General features: G+C 43.6%; 2 protein-coding genes and 1 long non-coding RNA gene across 5 annotated transcripts; all 3 read left to right on the top strand.

Annotated features, from left to right (window-relative positions):
* The first annotated feature begins 164 nt into the window (after window positions 1-164).
* Window positions 165-2,969, top strand: LOC136187108 (complement C2-like). The gene is made up of 7 exons (XM_065974632.1): window positions 165-398; window positions 459-535; window positions 625-662; window positions 726-944; window positions 1,000-1,191; window positions 1,237-1,935; window positions 1,995-2,969. Exons 1-7 carry the CDS (start codon window positions 264-266, stop codon window positions 2,888-2,890), a joined length of 2,256 nt encoding a protein of 751 aa, XP_065830704.1. The 5' UTR covers window positions 165-263; the 3' UTR covers window positions 2,891-2,969.
* Window positions 2,970-3,866: 897 nt separating this feature from the next.
* Window positions 3,867-9,887, top strand: LOC136187105 (uncharacterized). 3 transcript variants are annotated; one of them, XM_065974626.1, is made up of 22 exons: window positions 3,867-3,940; window positions 4,121-4,212; window positions 4,264-4,353; window positions 4,407-4,505; window positions 4,554-4,652; window positions 4,701-4,799; window positions 4,853-4,951; window positions 5,002-5,100; window positions 5,149-5,247; window positions 5,296-5,394; window positions 5,449-5,547; window positions 5,596-5,694; window positions 5,745-5,843; window positions 5,901-5,999; window positions 6,048-6,146; window positions 6,195-6,293; window positions 6,346-6,444; window positions 6,493-6,591; window positions 6,635-6,757; window positions 6,828-8,832; window positions 8,890-9,291; window positions 9,353-9,887. In XM_065974626.1, exons 1-22 carry the CDS (start codon window positions 3,928-3,930, stop codon window positions 9,634-9,636), a joined length of 4,494 nt encoding a protein of 1,497 aa, XP_065830698.1. In that variant the 5' UTR covers window positions 3,867-3,927; the 3' UTR covers window positions 9,637-9,887. The 3 variants fall into 3 exon arrangements, with proteins under 3 accessions (XP_065830698.1, XP_065830699.1, XP_065830701.1); XM_065974627.1 differs by having other exon boundaries at window positions 4,267-4,353; XM_065974629.1 differs by having other exon boundaries at window positions 3,920-3,940; window positions 4,121-4,217.
* Window positions 9,888-10,293: 406 nt separating this feature from the next.
* On the top strand, window positions 10,294-10,774 carry LOC136187068 (uncharacterized). Its single transcript, XR_010669829.1, has 4 exons — window positions 10,294-10,355; window positions 10,410-10,487; window positions 10,547-10,586; window positions 10,635-10,774. It is a non-coding gene; the product is annotated as an uncharacterized lncRNA (long non-coding RNA).
* The last annotated feature ends 600 nt before the right edge of the window (window positions 10,775-11,374 follow it).

Raw genomic sequence — 11,374 nt, forward strand, 5'->3', positions numbered from 1 at the left:
AAGAATAAGCAGTGAAATCAAGAAATTCAGCACCGAAGCAGAATACGACGTTTTGACAATCTACGAGTCTCTTGACGGCAAGACCCACAATCTTTCAACTTTTACTGGAAACGTTTTGTCTGGCAAGTTTATAGCAAACCGCTTGCCTACGTCGGGATTAATCTTTCACTTTACGACTGACGGAAGTGTTCAATCAACGGGATTCAAAATAAAACTGGAGTCGTTTCCTTACGAAACGTGCAAGAAACCCGAAGGTGTCGTGTATGGCGGGGTGTTTGTCTCAAATTTTAGTCAGACGGCGGATTTCTGGTGCTGTAACGGCTATAAAATCGAAGGTGTTTCTAATAAAAGATGCCGGCAGGGAGTATGGCTACCAAAGGAGAAAGTGTCCTGTAAAAGTAGGTAGAAGGCATTTTCTATTTGTTACTTAATTAATAAGCGCTGGTTAATTATTTTAGAAGCTTTACTGTGCCCCAGACCAATTTCTAAGAGTAGTCGTGGAATTGTTGTATCGGGTGATTCAATGGAATACTCGGTAGGTTCTCAGCTAAAATTGAAATGTGAAACCGGATATTACCATGATGGTTTCAAAAAATCGGTGAAAGCAACTTGCAACTGCAATAGGTTATGGGAGTACGACCCTGAAGCTCTAAACTGCAAGCGTGAGTCTTACTCGTGATTCTAGCCAGCTTTAATAATATAATATGGCTTTTCAAATTCCCTAGCCATCACGTGTGGTGAGCCACCAAGTGCGCCAGAGCCAAATGGAAGCAGGCTTATTAGTGAAGAGGGACGAGTATCAGGTAGGTATACTACTAATACAGTTGTGAATTACAGCTGTCCGGATGGATACGGCCTTCGTGGGCTTCCCCACCAAATGTGCAATTTGAACGGTGAGTGGTCTACGCTTTCAGGCAGCAGGGCAGAGCCCCTTCAGTGCATCAGTAAAAATCTTCTAATTTACAATAATCATCATTCTATGTACGTGTGTGCGCTTAGAGGACTTGGCAGTTTGCCCTGATCCTGGAACACCTGAAAACGGTCAACGAAGAGTCTCATCATTTGAACACGGCTATCCTGTCAGCTACGCGTGCAATCCTGGGTACAACCTTATCGGTTCAACACTACGTTCATGTCACGCAACCGGGGTGGACACGCCGTACTGGGACGGGCTCGTAGCGGAGTGCAAGAGTGAGTAACTTACTAGAACCGATCTGATCAGGCTATTTGTTGTAGGCAGAGTGAAAGATGCTGCTGAGGTAGCTGCTAATTTGCGAATCAACTTTCTGGACAGAGTGATAGCTTGTGAAGATGCAGGGCCGAATGATCAGCCGGCGGACAGAATTTCTTTATGCAATGGACGTTCTATCATAGTTGGAGAAGGTTGCGTCGACATTGCCTTTGCTGTGGACTGCTCTAGAAGCATGAAAGGTGCTCTGTTTAGCGAAAGCATCAAATTTGTCATAACTGTCATACAAGTCTTCTTAAATGTTGACGAGGGAGATGCTCGCTTTGCACTGCTGACATACGACAATGAGCCTGAGGTTCATTTTAACTTTCAAAATTTTTCGAAGGGGTCTTCTACATATGACATAAGCAACATTTCTTTTTCGGACTTTTGCTGGGGGGCGACAGGAACGAGTGGTGTCCTTACGACGCTTCAAGACGCAATTTTCTCGAACAGTAGAAGAAACTGCAAGAAAGCCGCGTTTCTTATTACTGACGGTCTCACGAATTGGGGCGGTAGTCCACAACAAGCTGCAGAGGAGCTAAGACGCAACAATGTCACTTTGTATGCAATTGCCGTAACCAGTCCGAAATCTAAGCACAGAACTGGATTTGATTCACTTCGAGATCTAGTTTCGAAGGAAACTCATCGAATGGAAGTAGGAAATATGAACGAAGTCATCGATCAAGTAATTAATATCACCGTTAGTAAGTGTTTTTGATTGCAAAAATCTGTGCGCTTGGTCTAATGTAACGCAATTATATAGATTATTCAGAATGCGGAATTGGAGCAGAGTCATCAAGTTGTGAAAACCGACGTCAGAGACGATCTTTGGGCGGTTGTGCGGCAAAGAATGCCGCATGGCCATGGGTGGTTGCCCTTTACTATTGTTCGAAAAATGCAAAGGGTATCACAAAGTGTAACTTTCAATGCGGAGGAAGTATTATTAGTGAGTCTACCATTATGACCGCCGCTCACTGCATTATTAAAAAAGACTTTTCGGCCAACGCTGAGGATTTTTTAGTTGTTGTCGGAGACAGGATACAGACGGTTAACGAAAGAACGGAGAAAACGCATACAGTCTGCAAAATTTCAATTATTCCTCAATACATGCCTGATGAATCACCTCTCTTTGATTACGACATAGCCCTGCTGCATTTGTGCTGCTGTATCAAGTACGGACCGTGGGCACGACCGGTATGCTTACCTGAAATGGGAGACGAGGAACTAGTCCAAGAAGATGGGACAGGAACACTTGTTGGTTGGGGAGCAACTCTCTTAGACAATAACATCACGTTCATTGCAAACCAATATCAAGTTCAAATTCCTATAGTTAGCTGTGAAAAAATGAATAAGACCCATCCGAAAGAAGTGACAGAAAATTTGTTTTGTGCAGGAGACGGCAAGAGAGATGCATGCGAGGGTGATAGCGGAAGTCCATTGGTGTCTCAACGATTAGCTGGCAATGATTTTCGAAAGCCATATGTTGCCACTGGCATTGTCAGCTGGGGCATCGGTTGTGGGAAGCCTAACACCAACGGTCTCTACACTAATCTTGTGAGTTCAAGTTTCAATTTCACAGAATGGATAAAAACAACAACAAATAAAAATTCAATTGACTGTAATACGGAATGTCCTCTTCCTAAAAAAATTCTTGTGTAACCAGGCCTAATTACCAGCCTGTTTCTTTTTCGTTCTATGTTGTCACGTCCTCCTATTGTATAGTAGCACAACATATAATTACCTTCCTAAATCTAGACTGAAGTCCGCTATCGACGAGTATTTGCTTCATCGAGTAATGTTAGCAGAGATTAGCCTCGTTCCCAGACCCTCTCCGCCGTTCTACTTACGGCCGACCTTGCGTGAGTCGCGTCGCGCGTGCCCGCACGTAAAAGTAGAGGAAATAACGGTCAATTTTTCTAATAAAAAATTCTTGTATTTAATTAATAAGCTTTTACGTCGAAGAAATGGCGGAAAAGAGAGTGCTGGTTCGTCTTGCTGAAGCGTAGCACCCTGCATACCAAAACTTGACAAAATCATCTGAAAGTAACACAAAATTGTCACGAAAACAAGCGTAGACGCATGACGTATTGCTCTGCTGCAATATTTGCTTAGTTTGATTTCAGGATTTTCATGACGATTCGCAAAAAGTCGTTTGGGATGCGAAAATGAGCTATGGTTTCACCGCCAATGCCTTCGCGAACAGTTCTTACAGATTCATAGACGATCTGGTACTGTTCTGAACAAAAACAGCGATGTTAGAAAGGTTTTTGCTTGGCTGAAGGACCTCGCCTTTTGAATCCGTTTTGGGCAGTAAAATGCATCTGAGAGAAGAACCATTAGCACCAATGGATTCAGCAATAAATTTTACCACAGATAAGTGTCTGGTTGTATTTAGTAGCCGCTTATTTCAGGAGATATTACGTGTCGGGTATTTAGGAGGCCTTGTGGATCGCACGTGATTTCCTGCATGTAATCGAATCCTAAACATCGTCAGAGCAACGCACGCGGTCAAGGCTAGGTGCATTCGAAAGCACCGGTTTAGCGAGGCCAAAAAGGGAAGTCGAAACAAGCTTGCTCGACAAAAACCGACGTGCAGTTTTGTCCGGGATTTAGGCGCCCCTCCCCTATCCCGTATAAAAAAGGACCTGGAGTTAGTTGGAGTCTAGTATCCGTGGTTGGGTAAACACTCTCACCAGATGAACGAAAATGGTTCGTGATCTTTTCATATTGCTATTCTCACTCGCTCGGGCTGCCGCGATTCTACTGTAGAAGCAGTGAGACAGACCACACCCCACATCGGTCCCCCTCCGTACTTCGTACCTCCTGCTCAATTTCGTCCTCCCCAAATAAGTCCGCTTGCTTTCTGGAGAAGATAGGTGTCTTTTTTAGAGTTCTTCTCGGCTATTGCGAAGGGAGATTTACAAGCCATATTTCATTTCATCCAGAGCCATCCGGAGAGGTGGAAAGAAGCAGCAAACGAAGTACAGTACGGTTTTCATCGTCTATCAGTCTTTTTATCGTATCTGACGTAGCAGGGAATGACTTCGCTTCATTTTGCTCCGGATGCTGAAACAGTGGAATTTCTGATTTCGGCTGGAGCTAGTTTGGAGGCTGTAGATGAGGTAAATATTAATTAAAGAAATCTTCGATATTATTTCAAACTGTTTCACATCAGCGGGGGCATTCACCTTTTCTCCGCGCCGTTCGGAATGGGAAGGCAGCAGTCGTGGCTGTTCTCATTGAGCATGGCTGCAAAATTTCTGCAAAAAGCATTGTATGTCATGACTTATTTTATTTTCTCGGTAATAAGAATGATTTGTAGAATGGTAATGGAGCCTTGGCAATTGCTAGTTTAATGGGTCATTTGGAAAGTGCGAAGCAACTCATTGAATTGGGATTGAGAGTTAATGAAAGTCACGAGGTACTAGATTGCAGCAGATGTACTGACGTCTGATGTACGGCTTTTCAGGCTGGCTATACCTCACTACATTGGGCATGTCAGGAAGGACATGCGGAAATTGCCAAGGTTCTGATTTCAGCTGGAGCTTATTTGGAGGCTGTAGATGAGGTAAAGATTAATTAAAGACCTCTTTGATATTATTTCAAACTGTTTCACATCAGCAGGGGTATTCACCTTTTCTCCGCGCCGTTCGGAAAGGGAAATCAGCAACTATGGCGGTTCTCATTGAGCACGGCTGCAAAATTTCTGCAAAAAGCAATGTATCTCATGTCTTTTTTTATTTTCTTGGTAAATAAAGAATGATTTGTAGAATGGTAATGGAGCCTTGGCAATTGCTAGTTTAATGGGTCATTTGGAAAGTGCAAAGCAACTCATTGAATTAGGATTGAGAGTTAATGAAAGTCACGAGGTACTAGATTGCAGCAGATTTACTGACATCTGATGTACTGCTTTTTAGGCTGGCTATACTTCACTACATTGGGCATGTCAGGAAGGACATGCGGAAATTGCCAAGGTTCTGATTTCAGCTGGGGCTTTTTTGGAGGCTGTAGATAAGGTAAGACTAAATAGTAAGCTTCTATTGTTTCCTACTGCTTCGCGTTAGTGGGGATTTACACCTTTTTTTCGCGCTGTTTGGAGCGGAAAATCAGCAACTATGGCGGTTCTTATTGAACATGGCAGCGACATTTTAGCTAAAAGCAGTGTATTTCAAATATTTATTTTTCGTAATAGTTTATTGAATAATTATGAACTCTAGAATGGTATTGGAGCCTTGGCCATTGCGAGTCAAAGAGGTCAGTTAGACAGTGTCAGAAAACTTGTTGAAATGGGTTTCAGTATCAATGACTCTGATCAGGTAATAAAAGATGACAGATTGTGTGCTATCTTAATAGGGAATTTTTAGAATGGCTATTCTTCACTACATTGGGCGTGTCAAGAAGGACACGTTCAAACAGCTGAGTATCTTATTTCAGTTGGAGCTAGTTTGGAGGCTGTAGATAAGGTGAAGATTATTTAGGAAGTTTTATTATATTTTACTGTTTCATACTTCAGTGGGGATTGACGCCTTTTCTTCGCGCTGTTTGGAGCGGAAAATCAGCAGTCATGGCTGTTCTAGTTGAACGTGGCTGTAACATTTTTGCCAAACAAGATGTACAGTATGCCGTAAACTTAAACTGTAACTATTTACTAAAAATTTAATAACTGTAGGGTGGCCATGGAGCCTTAGTAATTGCCTGTCAAATGGGTCGCTTGGGCAGTGTCAAAGAAATTATTGAACTGGGGTTCAATGTCAAAGAACCTGATCAGGCAACAGAATATGACTGATTTAGAGGCGGGTTATAAATGAATTTTTAGAATGGGTATACTTCACTGCATTGGGCGTGTCAAGAAGGACAGGCTGAAACCGCCGAGTTTTTAATTTCAGCTGGAGCTAGTTTGGAGGCTGTAGATAAGGTGAAGATTTTACAGCAATTAGCATTGTGTCTTATTGTTTCATGTCAGTGGAAATGTACACCTTTTCTTCGCGCTGCCTGCAAAGGAAATTTAGCAGCCATGGTTGTTCTCATTGACCGTGGCTGCAACATTTTGGCAAAAAACAAGGTGTGCGTTGAACTTGTTATTTGTTTCATGCTTATTTAAGCGCTCTATGTAGGATGGCAATGGGGCTCTGGCTCTTGCAAGTCGGGAAGGCTTTTTAAATGTTGTGCAATTTCTTGTTCAAACGGGAGTTAGTGTCAATGAAGCTCATCAGGTATTGCAGCACATCAGATTTAAAAATTGTTTTTTTAGTTTTTTATAGGACAAATGTACCTCTCTGCATTGGGCATGTCGGGAAGGACGCGCTGAAACTGCTAAGTATTTGGTTTCTGCTGGCGCTGATATTGAAGCAACTAATAGAGTGCGTATTGTTCTAAATAATGCATTTCTAACATTTGTGATAGCTTAAAAGAACACCTCTTGTCGAAGCTGAGGCAAACAAGAACTATTTCGTCGTGGATTATTTATTGAATTATGTTAGCGAAACTGCTGCGGAAAAAGGCAGAGTAGAGGAAGGCAAACTGGAGGTAATCTGCATTCTTTAGAAAAAGATGCAATTACGAAACGTGGTTCCTTTCCTTATGTATGTACATGTAGTTCAGCTTTGAGACGCCTCTCTCTTCTGACGAAGAACTGTATTTATCTGACGAAGAAGTGCCTTCGTGCGACGAGAGCCAAAACCGTTTTCAAGAAATTTATAACGAAGCTCTGAAACGCGGCTCTGTGACTGTCAATCGTTCTCGTGTAATTGTTTCTGGTCAAGACGGAGTGGGCAAGTCATGTCTTGTGGATTCTCTTTTGAACAGGCCATTTGAGAGAGAGAAGACAAGCACAGAAGGAGCAGCCGTGGAAATGACGCATACAGCCGTCAGCGGCTGGGTAGCAACAGACAGCAAGGACCACTTGGATCCTCTCATCGCACAAGGCGTTTGCGATCAAATAAATCATGCACAGTTGGAATCGGACGATAGCTGTAGCTCGCCCAAGTTATCATGTGCTGCCAGACCTTCACATGACTCTGACGCCAAATCGGAAATAGCTGCAGACGCGGATGAATCAGGACTTTGCACTCCTACAGCAGTGGATTCAGCGCATTTACTGGAAGCATTAGGAAACAATTTGAAAGCGGTCGGCATTCAGGCAAAAATGCTTACTCCTAATCAGCAAGAGTTGGTGAGCACTTTTCTCAAGAATAGACCGAGTGAAGAAGATCTCAGCAGAGAAAGCCTGGGCGTTCGTGATATATGGGATTTGGGTGGACAAGAAATTTATCTCGCTACTCATTCCGCCCTCATGCCGGACAATGAATCGTTCGGGTTGTCCATGTACATGGTTGTAATGGACATTTCTAAATCGTTGTCCGACAAGGCAGAGTCGTTTCATCGATCGTCGGAAGGCAACGTAGTAGATCTGACAAACGAATTAGGCTGGATCCGCACAAACGGAGACTTTCCCTTCTACTGGTTCGGCTCAATAACAGCGGCCCACGAAGAAACGAAAAAAGGCGATCATTGGCTGGGCGAGGACGAAGAGGTCGATGCTCCTCCTGTCTTTGCAATAGGCTCTCACAGAGACGTGTTGGACAGCGACAAAGAACGTTTTCCTAATCGAGCAGCAGTTAATAAATGGCTTTTGACTCAGGGAGATCTGCTTGAGCAACTCCTTAAAAACAGCGAATTTGTTAAGCACATTGTTCTGCCAAATAAACACGAGGACGCAAGCGATGATGAAAATTTCCAAGCGATGACTCACTTCGTTAAGAGAATCTTTTTAATAGACAATTCAGTTTCCGGTTCGCATTCTCCTTGTAAAAGTGTTAATGAAATCCGAAGACGAGTTGACCGCATGACATCGAGTTACTGGAGACGTCAGAAAAAACAGCCGTTGTTTTGGGTCTATCTTGAAATTCTCCTATTCCGGTGGAAGGAAGTCATGAAAACAGTTGTGGCTAAAGTCGACGACATTGTTAAACTCTCTCAGCACCCAGGGATCTGTAATATTAGCAGTCGCGACGAAGTCTTAGTGGCGCTGAAATATCTCGCCAATGTTGGAGCAATTCTCTATTACCCAGACGTGAGTGATTTGAAAGACTTTGTTTTTACTAGTCCGACGTGGGTAATCAAAGCGCTGTCAGCATTTGTGACAGCAGCAAAGCCAGGTCCAAACATGGAGCCGCAGTGGAACACGCTGAAAGAGAAAGGTGTAATGTCTAAGGGCTTGATGGATTATCGTCTAAAGCAAATTCGGAAGAGTAGCGATTTTGCTACCGATGAGGATCTCAAAGAGGAGAATGGACTAATTGTGCGACTGTTACAACTACTTGACGTGATCACCCCAGTTGCAGGATTTCCTCTATATGAATTTTATGTTCCTTCAATGCTGAAACCGTCCTTTTTATATCCTCGCACTTACTGGGAAAGGCACAATCGCTCGCCTCTTTTTCCGGCTCCACTAATTGTCATTCCAATGAAACTGAAGTTTTTTCCAGAATGCCTTTACTTTCGTCTCGTCACACGCTTTTTAAAATTGTATCCAAAAAACCCGGAGCTCTCTCGTCATCAGTGCGTCTTTTTAGTTGAAGATAAAGACTCTACAACAGAAGGTATTCTTCACCTGTATTTCTTATGTGTAGACTAAAAGAATTTTTATTTATTTACAGTTGAAGTTGAATTGTTGTATCACAGTCGAGGCAATTGGGTTGCTCTAACAATTCTTTATATTACTGAAGGCGACGTTGCTAAGACTAGCTCTTTGTTCTTGCTCTCGATCAGAGAGAAACTGTACAAACAGATGAGGAAAATCTGCTACCAGGGCATGGGAGGCTTCGATTATAGCATATGTTGTCAGTTAGAAGAAGCCGTCCACAAAGACAAACACTTGGATATTTGTCTCAAAAACCTTCCAGTACTTAGTACGAAGAAGGCATCAAAATACTGTCCAAAAGATGAGAAACTATACAACAAGTTTGGGAAACGAGTGCCAGTAGATCCGGAAGACTTTAGCAGAATTAATTGTTGGTTTGGGGTGCAGCCCATTAATGATCAACTGCGGTCGATTCAAGGTGATTTTGCAATCGCGTTGAGCTTATTAAATCATGTCATATCGTACTTGTCGAATTACAGGTGCTCTTCCTGATGTGATCGACGAATGTTTGATTCGCGTCGTTGCAACCCTCGCAGAATCACAGTGGCAAAAGTTAGCTCTTTGTTTAGGACGTAAAGGTCACGCCATACCGCAGTACAAGGAAAAGTCTAGCGACGATTCTATTAGGGCGGCGATGGTTATAGAGGATTGGTATGCGGAACGCAGTCCTTCAGCAGCAACGGTAATTAGGCTTATTCGAGCTTGTGAAAAGTGCGGAATTCACGGAGACCATATTGCAAGCGCTTACAAGGAAGAGCTGTGAAATCGGATTCAGTACTGTATATTAATTAAATTCCACAACTGGTTGAAGTAATCCATTTAATTTTATGACGTCGTAGACTTTTTTCGCTTATTGATGCACATTCACCTCCCTTCTCTTACTCCTTTTTCCATACCAGTACGATACTCATGCAAGTCAGTTTCTAGAAGCAGTTAGCTGAATAACTGCGTGCTGTTATTTTACCTGTCTTTTATACATGTATTATGCATTTTAGACTTTCACACAGTAACATTTGAGAGATAATCCGGGTGTTCGTGCCATCTAGCCCACGTGTTCGGACATCGTCATTCTCGGCCAAATTTTCGTTGAGAGAGGCTGCGTCTATGCCCCTCCAACCTTTGACGGCCATTATTCGCTCGTCTTCGCGTTCTGGGCGGCCGAGAAGAAGCGTACCTCCTCGCGGCGGGCTTCGGAGATCGAACGAACGTCGACGGGGACTCCGACGACAGCGGTAAGCGCCAAAATACGCACCATCGCTTCGAACGAATCGAAACGCTTCGATTTTCTCGCGCAGGAATCCCGCAATCCTTCTCGAAGGATTGCGCCCCGACGCAAAGACGGCGCCACGTGGCCCACGCGCTGGTCAGTCTACAGTCGCGCGTTTTGTGACTCGTTTGCCAAGTGTGATTGTGTTTTTTAGATCGTCTCGGCGTGCTTTCGTCTTTTTGGAGCGCGATCGAATGGCGCCGTCGCTCGCGCCGGTAAGCGCGTCTTTCTTTCGATCGATCGGCACAATTATCGAGTTGTTTTCTTAGTCTAAAATAAAGCGACGACATTCCACGTTTTTTTTTTCGAGACAAAGGACCACACGCTATCGTGGCTGGGGAAAAAACGTAAGCGGCGCGTAGGGTGACGTATCGATAGCCGCTCAATCTAACGCTTCACGCAAAAGGCGTGACGACACGAGCATGGTTGCGCGCACGTGACTATAAGTAATGAATATTTTAATCTTTTTCACGTGATTAACGTTTTGATTCAAGGATGACGTCATCATTAAACGTCATTTGCTGATTGGGGGAGGAGGATAGCAAAAATTCTCCCGCCGAAGAAAATGGGATAAAGTTTGGGGAGGAGGATAGGCAAAGATCCTTCCACCAGATGAAGAAAAGAGAGCGCAGGTTTGTACCGCATTCCAAAGGGTCCATCTGGGTGTAGGCATTCACCTAAGGGGTCGGCTCTCTGTCATGTGCATGCCGAGTGGAATGCTCGTTGTGCCATTCCTTCGGCTTCGGGTCTAGCGCATAAACGCTTAGGTGCCAGTAGAGGAGGGGGCTCGCAAGTGGTAATGGCAGAACAGCACGAAACTCTCCATTCTTTCTTGAGAAAAATAGATACAGGGGATCCGATGTATGCACATAGGAGAGAGCCTAGTGGGAAAACAAAAACTCACTATCGTCCATCAAAAATGATGTGTGCATTCGTGCTTCGCTTTACAAACTACGCTAGCGGTTGCGATGCATTAGGGTTAGGGCGGCTGCCAGTAGGTAGGGCGGTATTCCAATTATAGATAGGCTTTGTAGCTCCTCCCCCACTCACAAACGTGCTTAGCTGGCAGCCGCCATCGGTTAGACCATTTCAATGGATTTTTGAGGTAATCTAGGTTGATTAGAATATAGGCATTTTTTTAGGTCAATGGATTATGAGGTAATTTAGGAGATTCTTTCATTATTTATCTGATCCGTCTTTTAGATGTAGTGTAGGGTTTTAGGTCAATGGATTA

The sequence above is a fragment of the Oscarella lobularis genome, chromosome 5, assembly GCF_947507565.1.
Source record: "Oscarella lobularis chromosome 5, ooOscLobu1.1, whole genome shotgun sequence".
Taxonomy (NCBI): Eukaryota; Metazoa; Porifera; class Homoscleromorpha; order Homosclerophorida; family Oscarellidae; genus Oscarella; species Oscarella lobularis.